The sequence below is a fragment of the Corticium candelabrum genome, chromosome 1 (genome assembly GCF_963422355.1).
Source record: "Corticium candelabrum chromosome 1, ooCorCand1.1, whole genome shotgun sequence".
Taxonomy (NCBI): Eukaryota; Metazoa; Porifera; class Homoscleromorpha; order Homosclerophorida; family Plakinidae; genus Corticium; species Corticium candelabrum.
Window position 1 is genome coordinate 521066 of NC_085085.1, and position 27500 is coordinate 548565.

The following is a 27500-nucleotide window of genomic DNA, read 5'->3' on the forward strand; positions in this document are numbered from 1 at the left end:
TCTGTCTGTCTGTCTCTGTCTGTCTGTCTCTCTGTCTGTCTGTCTGTATTTGTTTGTCTATCTGTCTGTCTGTCTGTCTATCTGTTTGTCTGTTTATTTGTTTGTCTGTCAATACATATATTTTCACACATCATCGCTATTACAGTCTAAGACAAACTGTCTGTCTGCCTGCCTGCGGTGCCTGTCTGTCTGTTTGTTATTTGGTCACATTTTGCTGTGTCAACAGGGCTTACGAGATCTTGGTAAGGATGATGCAGCCCAGGAGCTTGCCTTTGACTGGAAACGCAAGGTATACAAAGAGCGTGATTTAGAGAAGTTCTCTGCACCAATTACAGCTAAAGGTCTTCGCAAGTTGAGTCGAAACACTTCAGCTCCAAGTCTATCTGGTTACGTCAAGTAGATGACAAGCTCTGCATGCAGTATGACATTTATTGTGGCTATTTGTTTTTGTCTGTTGTACTTGCTGTTTGGCTTGCAGTACATTGTCATGTGGATGCTTTGTGATGTGTGATATCAATGAGACTAGCAATCTTTTTGATTGCTTTGTATTATCTCTTGGACAATTAACTCTAGATACTAAACATACATCATAAACAAACAATCACATCAGTGAGTGCATTAATTGCAAAGCAAGATGGTTAATGAAATGAGAGTGGAGAACTCATTGCACAAGCAGGAGACGGTTGTTGTCCTGATGTTTGCCTCTACTCTGTTTTTACGTATTTTTGACAGCACAACTATGACACTCTTAGATACACTTGTGAAAGAGTTCAGTATAAGTAAGACAGCAGATGATCAGAACAATGATTATAGACAACACACATGTACAGTACAGTACTAGTGTCTAGTTATTCCCTTTTTCTATTTTTTTTTGTTATGACGTTGGTGTATGTGAGTGTTCTGTACGTCTATACATATGTATGTGTTTTAAGTTGCCTGAAGAGGGAACTACACCATTATGTTGGTGTGAATCAAATATATTATATCATATCATTAATTAATTAGGACGTCGCCCGCCTTCTTGTGGGGAGAGTTTACCTCCGGGAAGTTTCAACAGCAGCGGGAAGTTCCGGGACCTTGGAGGGTAACTCTCATCACGCAGGGAGTCCAGGGAATTACGGGGGAGTATTCTACCACCGAACAAATCAATTATTTGTACCCCCTCTGGTCCCAATCTCTCAGTTGCGCTGCCACGTGGAGGATCAACGCAGATTTTACGCTTTCGTCTTGTTTTCAGTAGTTCGTTTGTTTGTTTGTTTGTCAGTATATCAAAGAATTGGGAGAATGACGGCGATGCTGACAAAACCGCGTTGATCGATGTGAGTGCGCTCTTTCGTACAGTTTCGCGCCAACCGCGACGTCTTGGCTGACGTTTGGACAACGTTCACTGCTGTGGAGAGGAGTTTACACGGTTAGAGTGATTGTAATGGGACAAGTTAACTTAATTAAAGTTAACTGACTTCTACTCGAGCCGAATGTTTTGTTAGAGTGTCAGTTGAACTCCGTTTCCTGTTGCTTACCTCTATCATGTCATTTCTCCCGAAATATGACCGTTATATTACCCGCAATATGAGCAAACTTGTTCAAGCCTTACCCATGTCAGAGCTAATAGATGATTTAGTGTCTGAAGGTCTCGCAAGTCTAGAACAAGGTCGTAAGTTGAGGCAATGTGAAACAGAGCAAGAACGAGCTAGAGTGCTTCTCTACCATGTATTGCCATACAAGGGAGATGATGTCGTGGAGCCGTTTTGTAAGGTTCTCAAGGCAGCGGGACACGCGCGGATTGTGACAGACGTGATGGGGAGAGGTGTGGTCTCGACAGACCAGGTTGACCAGCCAGCACAGCAACAACAGCCCATACAACAATCTCAATCTAATCAGCAGGTACACCTATGCGAGCGTAGAACATATGTAATAATGTATTTGAGCGTATGTGTGCCTTCGCGCGCGCTGCAGGTTTTCTACTTTTTGAACTGTGAGCGCTTTCACACACAGGGAACTCAGATCTGGTTAACTTTGGGTTAGACTCCAATTACCCCAGTGGTGTGAACGTCATGTAAACGCAAGTTTACTAGACTCAGGTTAAGACTGGGGTTAAGCAAGGGTTAAGCTAACCCTAGCTCCAAGTAGGGATCAAGGGTGTCTAAGTTGTCGACATGTTGCCAAAAATTGGCGACAGACTTTTCATTTTGGTGACAAAGACGTCAATTTTAGGCAAGAGACGTTTATAGCTCACCTTCTGCTCCAGACACCTGTCGCCAGTGGACTCCTGACTCCAGTAGTAGTCTTGTGGCATGGCTAGGTCTAGCCACTCAGCAAAATTTAGTCCAGTATACTTATTTTTTATTATACTTTATTATACTTATTATACTTTTGCCTGTGCTATTATTTTATTCTTCCAAAGGCCATGGAGTTTCCTACAGGTGTTCTGTGCTAAAAGTAAGGTTACGGCATGTGCATTTAGTACATACAGCAGCTGAGCTAAATTAGAATGTGAGAGAAGTTTCAGTACACTAGCTCCTAAAGAAAATGAACTTCGTAGTAGAATATTAATGTTCTAGGAAACTGTTATTGCATGCATGGTCATTGGTCTTGAAGAGAGATCTGTCTAGAAGTTTCCTTTTATGAACTTCGTGTGGATAGATATCCAAATAGAAGTGAATACGTTGCTCTGATCAATTGACCTCAACAAACCCGGGACTAGTACTCACTATGTTCATTAGTCGGTTGGTGCCAATGTCCATTCTGTTGCCAGAACTTGCCACGTCTTGGGCAACAATCCTCAATACCTTTGACACCCCTGAGGGTTAAACTGGGTTAAAGCAGAGCGGACTTAATTAAGCGAAGACATGCCGTAATATAGGAAAAACACTCCCTACTGATGGATCCCGTCAACGTACAAACGGCTTCTCCTGTGTTTTGTTAGCGGCGGCATCACTGCTTTCCTATTCTCAAGCAATCAATGTATGTGCTCTACTGTAGATCTTCTGCATCTAATTACTCGTGTTGTGAGTGTAATTGCAAGTTGGGTGGAGTAGGGTTATCATAACTCTACCCGAGTTTGCCTAGCCCAAGTTAACCAGAGTTAAAGGTACACTCTGTCGTGTAGCGTCACGCCCACGCAAACTTGATTGCATAGCTACACAATCAAGATAGAACGTTGGTCTGAAATACAGTATAAGCTGGACACGAGAGTGCGAGATATTAGCAGCAAATAGCGTGAAAACAGAGCGCATACGATGGTCACGTGAGAAACATTCAATGCGCGCTAACGTTAGAAGCCTCGCTACCATCAAATGCTAGAAGACACTCGCGAGACGCTGAGAAAATGAGTTATGAAACGGGCATGGATGCGCATGCAAGGCTGAAGGGACCAACTGCACTGCATTTGTGCGCTTCCACTTATCACGTGACCTAATTATTGCTTACCACGTGATCATTATATGCGCTCTGTTTTCACACTGATATGTAGTGCTCGCATGTTCAAACCTGGTTTTGTGTAAAGCATAACTTATTTGGTGCCTTTGACCTGGGGAAAGATGAGTAGTTGGTTTGCGTGCAATCCGAACTCTGCTTCAATAACGAGATTGCAAAATTGCTCCTCGTACGTTTTTCTTATTTGTAACGGTGACTACGCTCTGATATCTAGCTTTGCCTGTAGCTCAGCCCAACCTTCCAACTTGATTGCCTATAGTATGCAATCAAGTTTGCGGGGGCGTAGCGCTAAACGACGGAGTGTACAGTACCTTTAACCTTGTGTGTGAAAGCGCTCTGTATTTATCTAATTATTAGCATGTGTGGCTTGTAATTAATAAGAAATTTTGGAGCAGTGTTTAACAATTTTTCTAATTTTCTTCAGCTTAGGCCACAGTGGCACAAATTGATTGAGCAACAATTTTTCTTATAGATTGGAAAGACATACTGGGCCACAATAGCTTTATTTGTATTTTCAGAGTGGAACACATAGAGTGGATACCACATGGCCACCATCCACCACTATACATGTTTCCTTCTGCTGTCAGACTGTATCAGTAATTTTGACAACCTATAATTTCCTAGTGTAACTGTAACATTACCACACAATGCACTGCAAGCTAGAGCAAAGATGTCCAAGTTTAGTCTCGTGTAGTCAGACCCTTTCGCTATGTCATACTTCTGGGTGGGAAAGGATCTGGGGAAATCCCTACCTTTATGGATGAGACAGACAGCATTGTGTGCACATTCAGTTTTCACGGGTTGTTTAATGCATGTACAGAAGATGATGGTGTTTTACTGGAGTGTGGAATTGATGGTTGTTAATCGTGTTAGGCAGGGTTAGTAAACAGATGGTCATGGTAGACTGTCCTTGCAGAGTAAACTGTCAGACTGCATGTTCAAGCTATAGAAGGTGGCTGCTAGATTGAGGCTGTTGCTAGTACTGATTTACTGTGGTCAACTGGACAAGGTTATACATTTTCAACAGTTGAGTAGCTGTTTGTCTTTATTGCAGTGTGACAAGCCACAGTTGGAAGATGGGAATACTATTGGACCAAAGCGAGAAACTATTGAAAGCTCATTGGGAGAGATGGGTTATCAATGGGAGGAGCATTTAAAACGTTGTCGTTTTGTAGATGCACTTCGACCCAGTCTGTTTTTGGATCATCTTCGAGCTTTTCAGTTACTCTCTCGAAATGAACAGGAAGAACTGCAACAATTGTCTGAAACTGAACGATCAGTAAGACTTATAGGTACTATTCTTCCCCAAAAAGGAAAGGGATCATTTGAGAAATTTTGTAACATTCTTTGTTTTGTGGAAAATCAAAGCCACATTGTAAGTGAAATTCTGAAAGTTCAAAGCATACCCCTGCCTGTTGTCCATGCCAGCTTTCAACTTAATGAGAATAAGATTGACCAGTCTCTCAGTTTTGTGCCACTCAAGAAGAAGAGACTGAAGGAAGGTTCCAGTGATTTAGAATCTATCTCAATTCAGGCTAAGCCATCATATGATTGTAGTGCAACATTTGTCTTTAGAAAGGAAGATCAGAAAAAAGTAAAGTGCTGGGAACAGAGTATTTGCGACATGTGTAGGCAATGTTTTAACATCTTACAAGAGAATGTAAAGTTCTTGTACAGTTTTCCACCAGCTGATCAACTGGATCCCACATTTTTTGCTGACTTGCATCACAAGCTTGTTGTAATTCAACTGAATGGTGTGGCACCAGATCTTGTTCAGAAGCACAAGGCCCAGTTAGATTCACATATTGCTTTTTTTATGGGAGTGTCAGAAGATAGATTTTTATATGCGGGAGTGGCTCAAGGCTCATCTTTTGTTCTGTTTCAAATGCAATTGGATACATACTTTAGACTTTTTACTGCACTGACAGTGGAAGCACAATGCATGTCATTTTATCGAATGTTAAAACAAACATTTCCAGAGTTAGCTGTGGCCAAGTTCAGGCTAGGTGGTTTGCCACCAATTGAAGTGATCAATTCAGGAGTCAGCATGGAGAAAGTGTTGATGGGCAAAGGTGAGTTCTCTGTCATTGTGTGTGTCTTTATTTGTGTCTGTGTGTTCGTGCACACATACATGGATGCTTGCACATGTGTGTGAGCGACAGTACTTATTATGATAAGAAGTGCATATTGAGAAACTCAAATTCAATATTCACACAATGTTCTTGTACAAATAGATATTACAAGCAGAGAGATGGTGTTGAAAGAAGTAGATCTAAAGTGTTAGAATAATTGTCAAAGGGACATCTCTTTCTATTGCTGTTATTATTTAAGGGTGAAATTAAGAGTGATGACAATGTTACCTTTACTTTCTTGTCATCTCTAAAAGCAGAATTATGTGTTCCTTATGCATGCATGTGTTGTTGAGTATGTAACATCAGTTTGGTTAGATATACAGTAGCCTTGTCTACATGATGCTATTGGTTCTGGGACGGAACCAACATTGAGGGTTTACACAACAATTGTTGAGGCTGAGCTTGGCCCCAGCACCGCTTACTTTCAACTGCTGGGTTGGACCGGCACCCCAGGACAAAATTTAGCTCTGCCTACCATTGACGAGCGCACAATCAGTTATGGAGAAAAGTCGTCAACTCATTTCTTATGCCTTGCAAATGGTCAAACAATGAAGAAAAGCTACTGAAGAGGAAGAATTCACACGCCAGACTTTGTGCATATATGACTTATTATCCTGGGATGATGGAGGTGGCATGTGCTTGTGTAAACACAAAACAGGACCAGGCCAAGGACTACAGGCTTGGGTTGGGCCCAAGCCACATTTTAATGGGCTTCATGTAACCAGAGCTTATGTGGTGAGTGATAAGCAGGGTAGTCATCTCGGGACGCTTGAACTGTTACAGGCTGACTGTTTGTGTATTGGGGTATTATTTATTTTAGTGTTGTCATATAGTTACGTGCATGCTAAGGTTATATAGAAGTAGACTACACTTGAAGTACATTTGAATATTTAGTATTAAATGCTATTTACAGTATTTGAAGATTTTGGTTCATTGGTATCTGACTGATTTGTTATTGTTTATTTAGTTGAGATTAGCTGTTTCCAAATGATGACAATGGTTTGATTGTTGGTGTAGGAAGTGCAATGAAACTTTTGGGGATAAATCAGATGACCACGTTGTCACTGTCACCAATTGCTTCTGTATTTTTATCTACTTCTCTTGCGGTGAGTGTATGCTATTAATTGTCTTCTATTTGTGCTTGTAGCAAGTCAAGTTCATGGAAGAAGATAAGGATGGCTTGTTTAAGACTCTTGATGGTGTAGCTGATGATCTGGACAGCTGCAAGAGTCAGGTGATGTGTACTGCAGGAATTGTTTGTCTTGTTGGTGAGATGTGAGTAAATCTGTTTGTAGGTCAGGACATTACGGGAAACAGTGCTGGATGCAATGAACACGTGCATACAGAACACAGTAGTATTGAATGAACTTGGGAATAATGGAATTGATCATGCTGTGCAGGTTACAAGTGGTAGAAGTGTTTTAGCAACTAGTTGAAATGTTCATCATGTTTGTGTATGACTACAGAACAAAATAAAAGACCCGAATTGTGTTGCAGCTTGTTTTACAAGAATGAAAATGAGGGAGGATAACAGTGCAAAAGATGTATATGTATGTATTGGTACATCTACACTAACAGAAATGTAGATAGTACTTTGTGAATGTTTAGGACAAGCTTGATGTGATCAGAAATTTTCGAGTGGAAGTAGAGATGAAGTTGTCACAGAGACCACAAGTACAACATTTGTTGCTGCATGTCATCATCATCATCATAGAGTTGCTTAAGCTAATTCTTATTTTAGTTGGCACGATTAGCTTCATACAATCACACATTAATAGAAGGATTGAAAAGAAGAGTAGCTAATCTCAAGCTTGCAAGGAAAAAGGCAGATTCAAAGGTGAGCTTTCATTTTGCATTTTACATGCCAAAGAAATGATACGGGCTTAATGAAGATATTCATTTTCTATGTATCTCTTACTTCTCAGTTTCATTTTAAATGGAAAATAAATGTACTGTTAAATGTTAATTATATTATGAGACATAGTATACTATATGCGATGTATAGAGATGAAATAACAAATAGGCTTTCTAGTAGAGCTGCTGATTTATTGAAAGTGATAGAAATACAGTTTGTTTGAATGCAGTATATTTCATTTGGCCGTATTGCTATGGAAATTTTGTAGATTTAATCATTTTAGTTGAGATTTTAGTGTTTTGGTAATTTTAGATTAAATTGTTATTTGTTGTTTTAGAATGAATCTATGTCAACAAAGGATGATGCAGTTAAGGTTCCTATTTATTACTTATTGATTTTATGAGGTTGTGGGCATGACTGGGGATTGTTTAGACTCAATGGGCCAAATTGGACTGGGCACACAAGAACAATAAAGTTGACATGTTGCATAAGTTTGTTATGCAAGGAATAGAAGACAAGGATAATGTGACAAATTTTTGTACAAGATTTATTTCAATAATCCAATTGTTGTATTGCTTGTACAGTTGGGACAAACTTTACTTCACTATGCTGCTTACTATGGTAACTATGATGTGGTTCGTATTCTCTTGGAGAACAATGCAGATGTTGATGCTGCAGACAAGGTAGGTGTCAACAACAATAACCAAGATGTAATTGAAGAGAAAAGTGGTAAAACGTTGGGTTGAATTTGTTGCATGTTTTTGTCGTTGCTGTTTTGATTAACTCTTGACGCATGCGCGAGGGTTACGGAAGTCGTCGTGTGTGTGTGTGTGTGTGTGTGTGTGTGTGTGTGTGTGTGTGTGTGTGTGTGTGTGTGTGTGTTTGTATGTGTGTAGATTAGCTTGCTGCAGATTGTTTTTCAGTTTGTTGCAGGTAACAAGTTGAATCATCTAATAGGTAAAATAATTGTTACTAATTTTAGCACAAGTGTGACATGTAACTGACACAATGGCATTTATGCATATGTTGGCCCTGGCATGTTTGGACATGTTTCATGTGTAATGCACATATTGGGACACAGAAAATGAAATGTGTTTGCTGAAAATAGTGTGTTGTTAGGCCAACAAATTGTTTATTTGCTTTGTTCATGTTGATCTGATTGTGTACTGGTAAGTGTTCACCTCATGGGAGATGTAGAAATTATGTGACTTGATGAGGAATCTGCTGAATGGAATGCAGTGTAAACCAATGATTTGTCTGGCTACATGATAGTGTATACTAACTAGCTTATTTCATCTGATTTTGAACATTCTCAATCAGGTGTTCTAATAATTGTTCTAATGATTCTAATTACCTAAGTGCTTCCAAAATAATTATGACATGAAAGGGCATCCTAGTTAGAGTCCTAGAGTGGCGCCTCAACTAGAGAACATTTTTAGAGTAGGGTATCATGGTAGGCCTAATAGGAGCACTGGTTTGCTACTATAGACAATGCATGTGACTTCCCGTAATTGTAGGGTATATATACAGTAGGAGGTGAGAATGACTTTTAGGTGCATGACTTTGTAAAACAAATCAGATAATGGATTTTGAATTTTGATGAGATAATGTGGGGAGTGGGGCTACATGTGGTTGTAGCTTTTTGAAGTGCATGGTAGCAGAGGTTTACAATCAAAATAAATTTTAGTGGCAGCTTCCAGTTAGACTTACCATGACATAGCATATGTATCAGCATTTTGCTGCAACAGCTGCTCGTTGGTTTATACAGTGCATATGATGTTGAGATATTCTTACTGATTCATTAGAAGTTACAATTCTGTGATAGGATGGGAAGAGACCTTTTGATTTGGCACTGGAAAGAGGTCACATGTCAACAGCTGGTCAGCTAGTGTTGACAATGCAATCAGCTGAACATGTTGCATTTGAGGTGCAGAACATTTAATTGGTTTGGTTTGTGTTGCCTTTATGACTACTTACTTTACTTAACTGTTGATGACAGGGTATCTCTCAGCTACTGCAGTGGGCATGTAAGAATGAAGTGGATGCTGCAACAAAGATTGCAAAGAAGTTTTGTCAATTAGTGGAGAAGAAGGTGAGAGTTTTCACAATACTGTTGATTATGTGTGAAAGATGTTTTTGTGTTGTGCATGCAGTCTGGTCGAAGTTTACTTCACTTTGCTGCTCAACTTGATCATCGTGAGGCAGTCGAGTGTCTTTTGGAGAAGACGGCTGATGCAGATGTTGAAGATAAGGTAAACAATATTACAGACATTTTCACTTATTAGTAGGCGATATGACTTATGATGTTTGAAGTGTAGTTGTATGTGGGTGATAAGGTCAACTAGTGTGGATGAGAAAAATGAAACCATAGTAGTTGATAAATTGGAACTATTGAGATCAACTAAGGAAAAGGATAGAATTTGATATGTAGTGTTTGTAGCTGTACTTACCACATTTAAAGACGACTAGATGACGATCTCTGACTGTCTGGTGCACAAGAAACGAGTTCGCATGGTACAACAAAGTCTCAGATAATTGTTTTAATAGCCCAGATAAAATGGACAAGTGGAGACGTTGTCTAGCTAAACATGTTTAAAAAGCAACAAGTGGAGACACAGCCATACTGAATAGCATCCTCAAAGGTGTTATATCACTTCCAGTCTGCATGATTATGTAATTGGATGTGTAGTGTCAAGGCTAGGTGAAATGGGCATTTCAGATTCAGTGGAGATCTGCTCCACATTCTAGAGAAATTCAAGTCATTTATTTATTACATAAAATACTTATAAACCCATCTTGACCTTGTCTGAGTTGTTCAATACTTGCAAGACCAATCTGATAACTATAAGAATTTAATCTCATTTCCTAACTACATGTTTAAAAAACATGAAGATGATGTGTCACACGATGTTGTTTGCTGTTGTAGTCACTTGTAAATAGGATAGACACTGAACAGCTTGAGGAAGAGCGAATGTAAATGTGTGTGTGAGATGTAAGTGTTAGACGTGATTTTTTGCTTTTATGAGCTGTGGTAGCATTCCTCATCTTTATATTGTTCCTAAATTCTTGACATGGACGTTTGACACAGCAGTTTTTGTGTAGATCTACAGAGTGATATCATTTGAGTTAAACAGACTTAGGAATGCTTGTTAAGTCATGTTGTGATATTTCTACTGACTCGTTTGTTATTCTTTGTGTGATAGGATGGTGTCAAGCCTTTTGATTTTGCCGTCAGAAATGGTCACATGTCAATTGCTGTTCGGTTGTTTTCATTAATGCAGTCAGTTGAACATCTTGTATTTAAGGTGAGTAACAGTTGTTTTACAGTTAGAGAGTAATTGTATTGGTTTGTATTGTCTTTATGGAATTGATTTGCTACATTGATTCTCTTTCTTTGATTGTTGATAATAGAATGTGTGTAAGCTGCTGCAGTGGGCATGTAGGAATGAAGAAATGGATGTTGTAAGGAAGATTACAGAGAAGTTTTTTCACGCAGTGGAGGAGGAGGTGAGAGTTTTCACAATACTGTTGATTATGTGTGAAAGATTTTTTGTGTTGTGCATGCAGTCTGGTCGAAGTTTACTTCACTTTGCTGCTCAACTTGATCATCGTGAGGCAGTCGAGTGTCTTTTGGAGAAGACGGCTGATGCAGATGTTGAAGATAAGGTAAACAATATTACAGACATTTTCACTTATTAGTAGGCGATATGACTTATGATGTTTGAAGTGTAGTTGTATGTGGGTGATAAGGTCAACTAGTGTGGATGAGAAAAATGAAACCATAGTAGTTGATAAATTGGAACTATTGAGATCAACTAAGGAAAAGGATAGAATTTGATATGTAGTGTTTGTAGCTGTACTTACCACATTTAAAGACGACTAGATGACGATCTCCGACTGTCTGGTGCACAAGAAACGAGTTCGCATGGTACAACGAAGTCTCAGATAATTGTTTTAATAGCCCAGATAAAATGGACAAGTGGAGACGTTGTCTAGCTAAACATGTTTAAAGAGCAACAAGTGGAGACACAGCCATACTGAATAGCATCCTCAAAGGTGTTATATCACTTCCAGTCTGCATGATTATGTAATTGGATGTGTAGTGTCAAGGCTAGGTGAAATGGGCATTTCAGATTCAGTGGAGATCTGCTCCACATTCTAGAGAAATTCAAGTCATTTATTTATTACATAAAATACTTATAAACCCATCTTGACCTTGTCTGAGTTGTTCAATACTTGCAAGACCAATCTGATAACTATAAGAATTTAATCTCATTTCCTAACTACATGTTTAAAAAACATGAAGATGATGTGTCACACGATGTTGTTTGCTGTTGTAGTCACTTGTAAATAGGATAGACACTGAACAGCTTGAGGAAGAGCGAATGTAAATGTGTGTGTGAGATGTAAGTGTTAGACGTGATTTTTTGCTTTTATGAGCTGTGGTAGCATTCCTCATCTTTATATTGTTCCTAAATTCTTGACATGGACGTTTGACACAGCAGTTTTTGTGTAGATCTACAGAGTGATATCATTTGAGTTAAACAGACTTAGGAATGCTTGTTAAGTCATGTTGTGATATTTCTACTGACTCGTTTGTTATTCTTTGTGTGATAGGATGGTGTCAAGCCTTTTGATTTTGCCGTCAGAAATGGTCACATGTCAATTGCTGTTCGGTTGTTTTCATTAATGCAGTCAGTTGAACATCTTGTATTTAAGGTGAGTAACAGTTGTTTTACAGTTAGAGAGTAATTGTATTGGTTTGTATTGTCTTTATGGAATTGATTTGCTACATTGATTCTCTTTCTTTGATTGTTGATAATAGGATGTGTGTAAGCTGCTGCAGTGGGCATGTAGGAATGAAGAAATGGATGTTGTAAGGAAGATTACAGAGAAGTTTTTTCACGCAGTGGAGGAGGAGGTGAGAGTTTTCACAATACTGTTGATTATGTGTGAAAGATTTTTTGTGTTGTGCATGCAGTCTGGTCGAAGTTTACTTCACTTTGCTGCTCAACTTGATCATCGTGAGGCAGTCGAGTGTCTGTTGGAGAAGAAGGCTGATGCAGATGCTAAAGATAAGGTAAACAATATTACAGACATTTTCACTTATTAGTAGGCGATATGACTTATAATGTTTGAAGTGTAGTTGTATGTGGGTGATAAGGTCAACTATAGTATGGATGAGAAACATGAAACCATAGTAGTTGATAAATTGGAACTATTGAGATCAACTAAGGAAAAGGATAGAATTTGATATGTCGGTGTTTGTAGCTGTGAAGCAATGCTACTTTTGGTGGCATTTGTTACTCTTCGATCTTTAGCAGTTACTGCTGAAATAATAATTATCTCTTTATCTAACTCGAACTGACCTGTGGGAAGGTCAAGGGTGTCACATTATATGACTAAAGTGTCTGTGTGGTTTGAGATTGGTTTTATGTTTATGAAATCCAGAAAACCATTTGGTCACTGGAGACTTTACAGCAGCCACATTACTTGGTGATACACACTCTGACCGACTACAGTGTAACCTAATTCTCTGTGGCTACATTTGTATCTGGTATGTTATGCCAAAGGAATATTTGGGTATGCAGGCAAATTGTCCAATGCAGGTTGCATGTTGGCAACTGTCATCATTTGCTTGATGGTTGCTTCAAATGAGAGCAGCTTACGATTTGTGAAAAAAAGCTTGAGAATGTTGTTAGGGCCAATTCAGTGTCATCTTTGCCTAACCATAGGGTTTGCTAGCAAGTGTGGAGGGGATAAGCGGCTTTGATTCAGACAGATCAGAAAGAAGATATAGAAAAGTGACTTGACTTTTAACCGACAGTTGTAGTGGCATGCTGTGTGCATTGTCTCAGCTGTGGCAGTGTCGCTACTTGTAGGTGTTTGAAGTGACATGGTAACAGTCTGACAATTACCTTAGTTCAACTATGAGCCATAAGAAATAGAACTTTGTAAAGTGGTGTGACTACTGGGCGTGTCTCCACTGGAGCTTAAACATGTTTGTTTAAGTCTGAACATGTTTAAGAATCATCGCGACTCCACTAGTGTTAAACATGTTTAACTGTAAACCTAAATAGCTTTGCTAAACATGTTTCAGAGGTAGTTTACTGAAATTGGTTTAGGTTTAACGGTCACGTGATGTTAGTTCCATGACGATGGATGCTAGTTCTTTTGCGCTGTTCTTTCTCTTTTTTTTTGGGAGACTATTGGAAGAAGACAGAATTAGGCAATGTCAGAGACGGCGTAGACTGATGCAAAGTGTTAAGAGAGAATGACTTATTCACTACCTTCGGCAAAGACAGACTCTTGTGTCTCTGATTGTTCTTGAGACGACCAGAAGACGATCTCCGACTGTCTGGTGCACAAGAAACGAATTCGCATGGTACAACAAAGTCACAGATAATTGTTTTAATAGCCCGGATAAAATGGACAAGTGGAGACGCTGTCTAGCTAAATATGTTTGAAGAGCAACAAGTGGAGACACAGCCATACTGAATAGCACCCTCAAAGGTGTTAAATCACTTCCAGTCTGCATGATTATGTAATTGGAATTGTATGTGCATGACTATGTCTGGTCTTGCTCAGGAGTATGCATGCCATGTCCATGGTGTGGTCCAATCTTGTACTTTGGGGTTGGTTGTACATGGCAACCACAGGCAATGGAGAAAGTGGTAATCACAACCACCAACATTAATGAGAGTTTTTTACCAGAACAGTCTACTTATAATTCATGTTTGCAACTACCAGGTCTCGTAGAAATAAACAGCAGAAACTAACCTATTTGCTAACAGTGTGAAAATAGCCTTCAGACATTGGACAATGTCCCACCAAATGTGTTGTTTGTCTGAAAAATACTACACCAGTGTTGTACATCTTTACAGCAGGGTAGACGCTAGTCTCGCTTGGCCAGACATTTGGTGTACACAGGGTGGATATTATCCGCGTACACCAAATGTTTGCCACACAAGACGAAAAGTTAGACGCAGTACAGTACTTTGGTAAAAACTCCAATGTAGAAGGAACACTGGAAGGCAATTACAGCATTGAGCTAATTGGCGGCAGCCCCTCTGGTGACTATTTAGCACAAAATCATACCATATACGTTATCATGTGATAACAGCTGATAAAATATTATATACAAAATGGCTGCAGTAGGGGCTGGACTTATGTCATGTCACACCATACATAAAGGAATGTCCTATACCTAGGCTCGGTTTGTCCGACGTAATTCCACACATGACTGCAGCTTCATGTTTATGGACACCAAGCAGATGTAGCCTCGACACTAGGCCTTCGTTTGCTTTCGGTGGTCCTTCCACGCGAGGATAGCAACGGGGCGGTATCACGGAGACAACATCACGTGATGCTGCCCCGTTGCTATCCTCGAGTGGAAGGACCACCGAAAGCAAAGGAAGGCCTAGTGTCGAGGCTAAAGCAGATGTGCACGCTACCAACTTTGTTATTGATAGAAAAATGGATCTTTGTAAATGTGTGTGCTTATTTTGCTGTTAATGCATCACCAAAACTAAAATGTAGTCTTGTGTAGCTAGCCTCTCTCCTTTTCGACTTCTGTTGTCAGGGAGATGTTGAAAGGGGAGGGGCTGGCTGCAGGAGACTAACTAAAATGAAAGACACAAAGAAATAGTGAAGAGCACCAGAATTTTCGTCATTGTTACAGTGGCAAGAATTTTGCAATCTTTTACAAGTACAGTAGAGCCTCGCTAATCCGAACCTCGTTAATCCGAACCCTCGCTAATCCGAATGTCCCTAACTGCTTGACCTCGAGTTTCCAGAGAGCATTTAGAATTCCGAGGCCTTGTGCAAACGTCCTTTCATATCCGGGAAATAACAAACATCTGATCATATCCGGGTACACGTTCTCATGTCGTCAGACAAAGATATAACAAAGAAGACAAAACGGGCTCACAAGACTCTAACAATAGAGCAGAAGGTAGCAATACTGGATGAACTGGGAAGTGCCTCCTATTCTGTGCTGTGTGAACGATATGGAATCGGTCGAAGCACCATTAGCGATATCAAGAGGAAAGAGTCTGAACTGAGGCAATACGAAAGGAAGCTAACCGAAATGGGAACGAGTCGACTTGCCAAAACAATGAAGCTTTCTACTTACGAGGAGCTGGAGAGGGCTGTTTTCATGTGGTTTCGGCAGACGCGCGAGAAAGGCATTCCTGTATCAGGCCCACTACTACAAGCAAAGGCCTTGCAGCTTCACGAGAAATTAAAGGAGTCTTCTCAAGAAGAGGATTTCGGCAACTTTGTTGCCTCGTCTGGTTGGCTTTGGAGATTTTGTAAGCGTCATTGCATTAGACAGCTGGCCTTACAAGGAGAAAAGCTGTCTGCCGATAAACCAGCTGCTGATCAGTTTGTGTTACGTTTCCAAGCTTTTGTCAAGGATAGTGATTACAGCACTGAACAAATATTCAACTGTGACGAGTCAGGTTTGTACCATAAGCTGCTGCCTCAGAAAACGCTTGCTGGTCACTTTGAGAGGTCTGCTGATGGGCGCAAGACTCAAAAGGACCGTGTTACCATCAGTGCCTGCTCAAACGCGTCTGGTAGCATAAAACTACCCTTGGTCTTGATAGGTAAATCCAAGAATCCTCGTTGTTTCAAAAACGTCAATCGTGATCACTTGCCAGTGAGTTACTACAACCAGTCTAATGCTTGGGTGAACACAGGAATATTTTCTGACTGGTTCCATCATAAGTTTGTTCCTGTAGTGCAGGAAACGTTAAGGGAAAAGGGTTTGGATGATAAAGCTGTCCTTCTGCTTGACAACTGTTCTGCTCATCCGAATGAAGAAGACCTGATATCAGCAGATGGCAAAGTGATCGCAAAGTTCCTTCCACCGAATGTCACTTCGTTAATTCAACCCATGGATCAAGGTGTGCTAGTATCCATTAAACGCCGATACAGGAAAAAGATGCTTCAAGATCTTATTCTTCAAAATGATAGAGGTGTGTCAATCATTGACTTTGTTTGTGGAATCAACATGATGGAAATTTCTGATAAAGTTTCCGCTAGTTGGGATGAAATTACACCTAGAACAATTCGATTGTCTTGGAGAAAGATTCTACCCATTTATCCTGACGAAGGCAGTCAGGAACCTGCTGGCATCACAGAATCAGGAGAGTCATTTGAAGAGCCTTCTTCTAATTTGACCCCTCTCTTCTCTGCTTTGGGTTATGAAATGACTTCAACAGAAATTGAGGAGTGGTTAATGGTAGACAATTTGGATCCTGGTTACACTCATTTGGATGATGATGAAATTGTCACTGAAGTCTTGGCTCACGGTCGTGATGAAGAGACTGCTGCAGATGAAGATGAAATGCAAAGTTCTGATCATGATGCAAGCACAAACCAGTCTGGCATCTCTCATGGCAGTGCATTTCAAATGCTCTCTGATTGTTTGACATGGTTTCGGGAACAGACAGAAGCAACTCAATACAGCTTGAGTGTTCTTCGGAGCCTACGTGACCTTGCAGCTAAAAAGAGACTAAGCACTCTTGAACAGACGCGGGTGACGGACTACTTTGAGAAATGAGTTGCTTTTGCTTGTTGTTGGGTTACCTACTTAGTTAGTTGCGTTGCAAGAATTCTTGTCCCTGCGTAGGCATGTAATTGTTGACATATGTATGCGCAAACGGTCTGGATTGTCAAGGCTATGTCTGGGTCTCCAAGGCTTCGTATTTTGATAATCCGAACAAATTCAGTAATCCGAACAGGTAAGAACGGAGTCTGGTACAGAGCTATTCGGATTAGCGAGGCTCTACTGTATTGTGATCTTGGAAACAAATGTACACATTGGTTGAATCTATTAGCAGACAGGCACAAATGCATAGATTAAATAAAGAAAGAAATATAAATAAATAAATAAATAAGCGACGTTTGATACTTCTGCTGTGCTGCTCAAATTGAAGTACAGATCCTATCCATGCGGTGCAGTGCAGGCTTTTGTGGGGCAGCTACCTCATGTTCAGGCCTCATGCCACATTGCAAGCATATTCACAGCACCACAGAACCATACGGCATGCTCCATGAACTTGTTTGTATATGCCACTTTGTATTTACTTACAAGATACGTGTGGTGTTTGTTAGAGTTCATGTTTAATGACGATGTTGGTATATTGTTACTAACTCATCACAATTCTATGGTAGAATGGAGAGAGACCTTTTGATTTGGCAATGGGAAGAGGTCACATGTCAACGGCTGGTCAGTTAGTGTTGTCAATGCAATCAGTTGAAGATCTTGGATTTGAGGTGATGAACAGTTGGTTTCCAGCATGATTATTTGTTGCATTTTCTTTTTTGAGACGTTCTAAATGAAATGGTGTATTTGAATTTTTTGTTTCTATTGCTTTTCATTACTGATGTTTGACTAGGGAATTTCTGAGCTGCTGCAGTGGACAGGTAGAAATGAAGTGGATGTTGCAACAAAGATTGCAGAGAAGTTTTGTCGGTCAGTGGAGAAGGAGGTGAGAGTTTTCATAATACTGTTGATTATGTGTGAAAGATGTTTTTGTGTTGTACATGCAGTCTGGTCGCACTTTACTTCACTTTGCTGCTCGACTCGGTCATTGTGAGGCAATTGACCATTTGTTGGCGAAGAAGGCTGATGCAGCTGCTAAAGATAAGGTAAACGATGTACAGTACAAGACAATCAATGTCTTTAAAGCAATTTAATGTACTGGATATTTGACTTAAAGTTCACATGCAAAACTTTCTCTTCTGCCTTATAAGTTGTCGCTGCAACAGTAGAATAGATGTCTTGACCTCTTCCAACCCCTAACTGTACTTATACGAGACAAAGAAATTCACCTCTAAACAGTTGCACATGCACTGCTGAAAGTTGGCTTGCATTTGTTGTGCAACCAGTTGATGTTGCTTTTGCTGTTTCACATCATTCTATTGGCCAACAGATTGTCAGTGATAATGATGGCAGCAGTAATCATGGAAATTGTGGTTTTGTTGTGAAGTGTACAAGCAGACAGAGCATGGGTTTGGTATAATGCCAAACTAATTACCTTTAGCAGGAGGTTATGATTTATCGGAAATGGGTTTTTTGTTTGTTTGTTTGTTTGTTTGTGGACAGGGTTACTCAAAAATGTGTGGATAGATTTTGATAAAGTTTGAGAGGTTGATAGAACTTTGATTGGGGCGAGTCTTGGCAAGACCTTTCCTATGTGTACTGTACTGTGTTGAGATGTGTGTGATGACACAGTACGTCTGTATGTACGACCGACCGGCTGGAAATAACGTTGATTTTGAGCCAATCACAGACATGATTTGGCTTGATGACTGCAGCCAAAAATGAACACTTCACTTTTACAAAGAAATTTACGTTAGCGCTATAGCTGTCTGCGATGTCCAAATGAGTGCAGTGCGTCCACATCCGGCTGTGAATGAACTACTTGTAGCTTGATTTGAAGTGGCCAAGTGTACAGGTAAATTTTTTTGCTAGAGTATCTATGAACTTGTATGAGCATAGACACCACAATGCGGTTTGCATTGTGGAGGTGCATGTACGAATCGGTTTGTGTCTACTTCAAATTTCTACATACATTGTTCTTAGCTGACACATCAAGAGAGGAAGATGTTCACAACTGATTGCTGCACGCTACGGGACTACTGCGAGAATGCAAACAGGCTGGATGTCCAAACTATAAAGAAATTTACTTTAGCGCTATACCTAGACGTGCATGTTCTCCTTGATGACAAATCACTGTGTCTCGGGTTTGTCTGTTCTCAGTGAGGCTCGCCCCAACAATGCTTTGCATTTTTAACTAGTAGAGAAACAATTGATTAGTTTTGGGGATCAATTCAAATCAGGGTCCCTTTTTAGCTTAGTTAATTAAAACTTCTTGATGAGAAAAGTGAGATAAGTTTTGATCTCGCTTCTGCACACCTATACGATTGCTATGAAGAATGAATCGTCTTTCATTGCGGACTTCCTTTTGAGTACAACTGGTGCTACCTAGTGTGAATGATAGTACACACTGTGGCGACTCGCAGGGCATGAGGCAAGTTACGGCACCTCTCGTGTGGATGGATTTTGGTGAAATTTGGCAGGATGATAGAACTTTGATAGAGGAAGAATTGATTAGTTTTGGGGATTAATCTGATGTTATTTAAATGGTATGTGTACATGCTAAGGTGAACACAGGAGCATTTCGAATAGTTGTCATGGAAAAAATGCCATTATGAGGTAACTGAGCTGCCTTGGGAGAGGTTTGCACTCTCTGATTGCTGTCTACTACAGTAGTTTGGTTAGTCTACGGTCGTCGAGGATATACCCGGTTGTTCAGTGGTCATGCCTGCCGTTTTAAAGTTGTGTTTGTTCTTTCCTTTTCGGTGATTCTAATATATATCCCTTTAGTTGACAGTTTTCTTTTTAATGAGATCATTTTCTCTGCCAGCCGGTTGATCAGATCAGATGACTGACTCTACTAGCGATGAACTGTTGGGAGTCCTACTAAGTTTCAGTCACCGTTCTTGTAGCTCTTCTGTAACCCACAGTTCAACCTGTCCACTTTGCAATCTATCTGTTCAAGATGAATACGCATTATGGCAGCATGTCTGTACAGAATCAATCTATAACTTATTAACCGTTGCTGCTTCCCCAATCTTGATTTCTTACTTCTACATGGTTGTCGCGTTTGTTCTTATTGTGGTTTTGCTTATGCCCGACGCTGGAACTTCTACCGTAGGTCTCAAGGACCTGTTCTTCCACGTTGTGGGACAGCCATGATTGATCCAGGGATGTCAACTTGGTTTCAAGTGACACCTGATACTAGTACATCTGATGATTACAAAACTGATGTTGTTTTTCAAGCATTGAAATTAGCTGCGACCCTTGCCTGTGATGTCACCAATGAGGTGGTTTTGTTCCGGCACTGATGAACGAGATCATTGCACTACCAGTCACTCCTATAGTACACATTCCACATTCTGTTTGCCCTCTATTAGCCATAGTTAGGCATCAGAGCTAAGTCATGCACGCCTCCACGGCATATGGGGTTTTGCTCGGTTTCACCTATTTGCCAAAGCAATCTTGCCACTGCCCTTCTCTTGGAGGCAAAAGAATAGACTGATTGTTAAGTCAATCCTGCTGACTCGCCTGGAAAGATAGCAGGAAGAGGATCTTATTGGACTGTGGGAAGAAGCAAGAGCAGTATGAGCTCGCTTTCAAAAATCAAAACCTACATCTGTTGCCCAACAGAACTCTAAATGGGCTGCAATGCCTGCTGGAAAAAGTCGTTTTCGTGATGCAATGCGTTCGTTAGGTTCATTGGGATGTGCTACCACCGATGATCAAGCTGCAGTTGAGGAAATAATGAAACAGCACCCAGAGAATGACCTTTCTGACTGGAATTCAGATATTTCACCACCTGTTACCGTCTCTTCAGCTTCAGTACTAGAAGTCTTACAAAATTTCCCACGAGGGACAAGTCCAGGAGGGTCCAAACTTCATTGTCAACATATGTTAGATGCAGTTGATGTGTACAACCCCCTCTGCTGCTGATTGTCTAGAAAACCTCACTCTTCTCATATGCTTCTTGCTTGCTGGACGAGCTGACACTCGCATTGCTCCATGGCTCACTGGAGCTCCACTTACTGCCTTATATAAAGAGAGAAGGCAGAGTGAGGTCAGTTGCCATGGGTACTCCGTCGTATCAGCAGCCGTTGTTGTTGTTCTGCTGTGAAACCACGGCTGCCCGATTTCTTCCTACCCGGTGGTCAAGTGGGTGTGGAAATAAAAGATGTTTAGAAGTAGTAGTTCATCCTCTATGTGGATTTATTGAGTTTCATATGAACAACGACCTTTGTTGCGTTAAGATAGATTTCTCCAATGCGTTCAATGATTGTCAACGGTGTTCTACAGACATGGGCATAATTATGGAGCCACCCTGAGCATGTGACTTAGATTTAAAAATTATTGGACTTTCTCAGACACTTGCAAGTACGTGCATCTATATGTGACAGCTGCACTTTAAAACAAGTTATAATGGTAAGTTAATGGCTCTGATTGTGCCATCCTCATATCTGAGATTGGAGGTGATGTTTGACCTGTTGAGATCGATACACGACTGCTTCTTGCATGCTGTCAGTTCAACCAGTAAATTTAAAAATTAATAATCAAAATCATTTTCAAAAAAGCTTCTAAACAATAAAATGGCTTTGTTTATGTCAGAAGACATACTCAAAGATTAAATAGAGACTATCCGTTTCAGTTTACTTGAATAGTGTGAGTCTGCTCTTGTGACATCACAACATGGACGTGGGTTGGACATGGTAATGCATGGCGGCGGTGGTTAGTCTGGTCATTCTCTTGATCTTTTTGTTGCTATTGGTTGTCAAAACGTCCAATCAGAACAATATAAATACCCAAATAGCATGATTTGATGTAGAATCAGTGGGTCAGCAGGTGTATTCACAAATCTTCAGTGTTCTTTTGATTTCCATGCCTCAGCTGATATGGGGTGTGGCTCCATAATTATGCCCATGTCTGTACCTTCCTCCGCCGTGTCCAAAGGGACTTTCCTGAAATTTTTGCATGGTGTCAGTGGTGTTATTGCACCAGAGAATTGAGCTCTGGCAATATCTCCATCAAGTCAACAACTGGTGTACAACAAGGAGACCTCTCGGTCCTTTGCTTTTTCTTTCGTTGTTTTGGACGTTCTGGTCAGCATTGGCCAGGCTCCTGGGCTCAACTTTTAGCTGTGGTATTTAGATGACGGTACGTTTGTCGGCTCTCACACAGTAGCCTCTTCCCTCCTGAACAAACTATCTGTGGTTGGCCCTTCACACGGTTTACTGTTGAATATAAGCAAATGTGATGTGTTCTGGCATACTGGTGACACGTCATTTCCTGAGTTTCCTGCCGAGATTCAACGAATTCAGAATTCTGCTGAAGGTCTTGAATTACTAGGCTCTTCTGTTTACGGATCTGACAAGTTTTCTTGACACCTTCCTAGCATAACGTATATACAAAGTTTGCTGTCTTCAAGATCTTCTTCTAGACCTAAAACCCACAGATAGAACTTCATCTGTTAAGTAGTTGTATGGGTTTGTATGGGTGTGTGCAAAATTAACCATTTGCTGAGGACATACATGTATGTTGATCACCTCAGGCCAAGCTGCGTATTCGCCTGGGTGATCTCGGTCTGAGATCTGCTGAATTATCATCCACAGCAGCTTTCATTGGCAGTTGCAAGGGCATGAGACTTCTTTCAGCCCAACTGTTTGAGAATTGTTTGGAGAATTCCAGTATGCCTTTCAATCACGACTCTACCTTTCCTGGCTAACTTTTAATGTGTGATAGACTTTGACACCTGCTTTTACCCAGTGACATCAATATCACAACTTCCACACAAAAACTAATTCAGAAGACTCTTGACAAGTATTTGTTCAGTGAAATAAGAAATTCTGTTGGGTTGAGAGGTTAACCTCGCCTCAATTGTCTTTCATCTCCACATGCGGGGGCATGGCTTATGCCAATTCCTAACCACAATTTAGGCTTTACCAATGAACAGGAGTTCATTGTTTCACTGCGGTACGTACTGCCTTGGAATTTCCATTTTCCATCTGCACCAAACTTCTTAAGATGTCCTTGAGGATCTTCTATCGACACGTTCGGAGACCACGTGTTGGGTTGTGGTGACGGTCCTCTACGTATTAGAAGGCACAAAGCCTTTTTGTGAACTAGTCTTTGAAGCCCTCTGTTTTGATAATCCATGTACTAAACGAGAAATTCTCTGTAGCAGTGAAGATAACTCAAGACCTGGTGACATATTCCATCTCGATTTCACTCAACGTAAAAGAGCCTCCTTTGACTTAACTGTTAGAAATTCATTCCAACATTCATATCTTCTCAACTCTGCCAACATAACCGGAACTGCAGCAGCTGCTGGAGAAACAGAGAAAGATAGTCGATACCTGGAAACAGTTGAAGCTTGGGGCTACTCTTTTACCCACTGGTAGTGGAGTCTTTTGGTGTTTGGACACCTTCAAGCCTGGAACTGCTCAAATCTATAGCAAGGAAGACCATTCTGCATATGGGAACGAGATTCCATCATCAAGCAGTCAACAGACTGCCTCTACGTGCCTCTGGCGTTACAATGCCAAATTGATAATGAATAGACTTACTGTCTGCTTGGTAGATAGACATTTTCTCTGGCTAGCTGTTGAAATAACATGTATACGTAATATCAGCGTTCTCCCCGAGCATCTCAAGACGTGGCGCCATGGTTGGCTACATTTTACAAGGATACGCCCATTCCCGCCATCCCTTCGCTAACGCCACCACGCCTTGACTTATGCCTGCTGCTCCTTACTATCTAGCTAGGTGTTAGGCAAGAAATGGGAGACCAGTGGTTTGGGTTATTGTCTTACGCCTGGTTCACAATATGACGTGGACGCTCAGTTGAGCGTCAAACTTCAAAGAAACCGCCTTGACATCGGCGGCATCCTTTGATGTTGACGTCGACGTCGACGCTGGAATAGGATTCATTTCTATTGTCGACGTTGACGTCGACGTCGGCGTCAATATTGTGAACCAGGCTCTAGTCGAGCTATGAATAAACACCTGTTGTTGTTGTGGAAAGTCCAAAAGCAATGTCATAGAGATCGCTATGTCCAAAATATACTTATGACATTGTTTCGAATCCAATCCGACATCATTTGGTGGCGTATTCGCCCACATTCCAATCCGTATGTAAGTCACGCCCTTGGCAGCCGTTTGTTCTGTGGAGTAGTTATTGGTGCATGGAGAGAATACAAAGTTGCAAGACAAAGTACATCAATGCGTCGAATTGTGTTGTTGAAGTGATAGCCCAATTCCTCATTCTTCTAGTGGGGTTTTTGGCACCTACGGAAGCCGATCTGGGAGGCGTTACCCTGCACAGGATGTAAGACAATGCACTGATCACAGACGCCAAAATGCGCTTGAACGGCATCAGCCCAAAGCCAAAGTTAGCGAAAGCATTGCTCAGGTTAGTGTAGACACGTTCGCAGTTTCGAAAAACTTGTAGATCTTGGCGAGCACGCCCATACACTGCGCACGTCTCTAGCATCAATATCGGCATGTAGAATTGTCACCAACTGCTTAGCGAACTTGTCTACTAGTGCTAAGTTACTAACTAAGGCTACTATAATCGATTTTGTGATTTGTATTGGCTTGGAAAATATTGGGGCAGGTTTTCGACATGTATGCAGATTAGAAGTAGCCCGGATGAAAATCGGGGCGGTATAGGGTTAATGATAGCTTGCTTGTGTTGTACTCTGTCCACGCATAGAAATGTTGTACAGCTAACATTTTAGACCAAACACAAGCACCCTACGTTGCTCTACTGCATCGCAAAGCCAGCAAACCCCACTCAGATGACCACGCCCACATTTGAGATAACCACGCCCACAAGTGCTTTCCATTTCCCCACGCCTACACCACCACTCCTTTGAGATATTCTGGGGAGAACACTACGTATGTATAGTGATGTTTTATGTAGCGTTCATTCTATAGGTCGGTTATATATATATATATATATATACATGGTAGTACTTTATAAGCAACAGAAATTTGTATTGCCCACATACCTTTCACACAGTCAGTTGTATGTTGTTGACGTGTGTTATGTTGTCAGGATGGTAAGAGACCAGACCAACTGACCGATGGTGAACTGAGAAGACGACTGACAAAAGCAATAGTGAGATGTTTATGTAGTCAGATATGGTATGTGTAGAATGGATGGGTTGTATTGTCAGGATGAACAGAAGTACATTGCGTTTTCTGCTGAGGGCACAGTGAGACTAGAAATCATCAAGTTGTGTTTCATCGGTCCAGAAGGAGCAGGAAAGACGACACTCATGGAGGCTCTCAAACGAGGATGGTTGAAGTGGATTTTTACAAACGAGAATCAATCAGATGACCCGGATTGTGAAGAGAAACGCGTGATTGGTATCAACGTGACGACAGCTGATATTCCAGGAGTGGGTCTCGTCTCACTGTGGGACATGGCAGGTCAAAAGCTGTTCCACAAAACACACGGTCTCTTCTTTTCATCCAACTCGTTCTTCATCTTGCTAGTGAGTCTAGTGAGAGGAAGGGAGAGACGACTGTGCAGTGTTGAGGAGGTGCTAGAAGAGCTTCGGTATTGGCTCTCATTTCTCAGATCCAGTTTGGATGCAGAGTTTGTACCCACAGTGTTGGTAATGGCCAGTCGAGGAGATTATTATCGTGATGGTCAGGTTATGTTGCAGCGTGTGGTCGACTACATGCGTGAGCTGTTCAAAGGCAAGATCAACATCATTCAACATTGTTTGGTTCTTGACTGCAGGAAGAGTTTGTCTCCTGAAATGAAACAACTGAGAAAATGTTTGCATGATACGAAGCAGCAGCTTCAGCAGGTTATCATAAGACTAATTTTATCGAATTTATTTGCTTGCTAATACAGATATTTATGTGACAGTCTGCTCCTCTGTATCCTCGTCTTTGTCAGCCAGTCATGTCCAAGTTACTTCCTTCTCTTCGTAAGAAACAAGAAGATCCATTCATGGAGACGGCAACACTCATGGAGAAGATTGAGCAGGAAGCATGTCCAGGACAAGAGAAGGAGGTTGTAAAGAAGGTAGTTGATTTTCTGGATCAATCAGGAGAGGTGAGACAAGTAGCAGCTGTATAGTCATTGAGTGTGTGTGTGTGTGTGTGTGTGTGTGTGTGTGTGTGTGGTGGGGGTGGGGTGGAGCAGATGGTAGAGCGTTGGCGATGACATCCGGGATCTTGTATTCCGTGATAAGGGTTGAAGGTTCGATCCTGGTGGAGGCGACACTGTCGCAGTTTCCTTGAGCAAGAAACTCACCCACACTTGCTTTTCTCGACTCAGGAGTATAAATGAGTACCTGGTCATTGACTGGGGTGGACAAGACTGCTGGCTTGGCAGCAACATCATGCAGCAGACGGGTACGTGTGGGCCTTGGTGTCCAGTCCCAGAGCTGCGCCATAGTCAGTGCCCCTGGATGACTCTGGCCAAGCTCCAGGTGGATTGTAGCACTGGCCCCAAGACTCCACGTAGCGCATGGAGGCCCTGTCTCTAGAGGCAGGAGAGCTATCTCTGCAACTGACCTCAAGGTCGACGTCGAAAGACTTGGAGGGCTTAACAGTTGTCCATGTGTGTGTGTGTGTGTGTGTGTGTGTGTGTGTGTGTGTGTGGTGCGATAGCTCAGTTGGTTAGAGAGCCATCTTACGGAGTGTTTACATCCGGGACCTTGAAGGGTCACAAGTTCAAGTCACAGTGATGGTGAGCTATGGCATAATTTCCTTAAGCAAGAAACTAACACACATTTGCTTCTCGACTGAGGAGTATAAATGAGTACCTGGTCATTGACTGGGGTCCTAAGCGGCCATCGGCTGTGATGTGACATCAGCCACTGGGGTCCTGGTGAGACTTCGGGTGCTCACACCACAGTTGGCTTCACAAGTCGGTGCTACTGCGAGTGCCTGGCCCGGCTCCAGGAGTTTGCTAGCGCAGGCCCAGAGTTCCCTGAGTAGCACACAGGGTCCAGCCGAACAGCTGGGGGCGTGACCTCTGAGAGGCAGCTCCTGACATTTAGGATTTTAGAATTTAGGTGTGTGTGTGTGTGTGTGTGTGTGTGTGTGTGTGTGTGTGTGTGTGTGTGTGTGTGTGTGTGTGTGTTCGTCTGTCTGTCTGTGTTTGTGTTTGCTTGTTGTTGTGTGTACATTCATGTTATTGTTGTGATGTGTGTTTAGATTGCTGTTGCTGGTGATGTGGCAGCTCTCAATCCTGCATCTCTATATCATTATGCCATCTATCCTCTCTTTGCTTCTCTGAATGTCAAGTCTGAAAGGAAGGATGGCACAGTAACAAAAGAAGAAGCAGGAGTGTCAATCAATCGTTTTCTGAAAGATCAGAAGATTCAAGTTCAACTCAACACAGATAAAGTTCTCGCTATAAATGAATCTCTTGGTATCTGCTTCAAAATGGAAGGCAGAGACAACACGTACATGTTTCCAGCTCTCTTGCCTCATAAGGATCTGTCTG

At 41.4% G+C, this 27500-nt stretch overlaps 3 protein-coding genes across 3 annotated transcripts in view; all 3 read left to right on the plus strand.

Moving 5' to 3' along the window:
- Positions 1–635, plus strand: part of LOC134189583 (vinculin-like) — a 23413-nt gene extending 22778 nt beyond the window's left edge. Inside the window, exon 27 of the mRNA XM_062657904.1 lies at positions 227–635. Coding sequence (XP_062513888.1) covers positions 227–400 — 174 coding nt within the window. The 3' untranslated portion in view covers positions 401–635. The remainder of the gene's footprint in view (positions 1–226) is intronic.
- A 934-nt stretch (positions 636–1569) lies between these two features.
- On the plus strand, positions 1570–12676 carry LOC134192002 (uncharacterized). Its single transcript, XM_062660672.1, has 20 exons — positions 1570–1884; positions 4490–5507; positions 6585–6649; positions 6715–6801; positions 6863–6967; positions 7034–7117; positions 7176–7241; positions 7309–7404; positions 7760–7795; positions 7855–7947; positions 8007–8105; positions 9248–9349; positions 9422–9514; positions 9576–9674; positions 10626–10727; positions 10834–10929; positions 10990–11088; positions 12040–12141; positions 12248–12343; positions 12569–12676. The coding sequence occupies exons 1-20, from the start codon at positions 1570–1572 to the stop codon at positions 12674–12676; spliced, it is 2961 nt and encodes a 986-aa protein (XP_062516656.1).
- A 2460-nt stretch (positions 12677–15136) lies between these two features.
- LOC134188805 (jerky protein homolog-like) lies at positions 15137–17203 on the plus strand. Its single transcript, XM_062657009.1, has one exon. The coding sequence runs from the start codon at positions 15308–15310 to the stop codon at positions 16988–16990; it is 1683 nt and encodes a 560-aa protein (XP_062512993.1). The 5' UTR covers positions 15137–15307; the 3' UTR covers positions 16991–17203.
- Positions 17204–27500: the final 10297 nt, after the last annotated feature.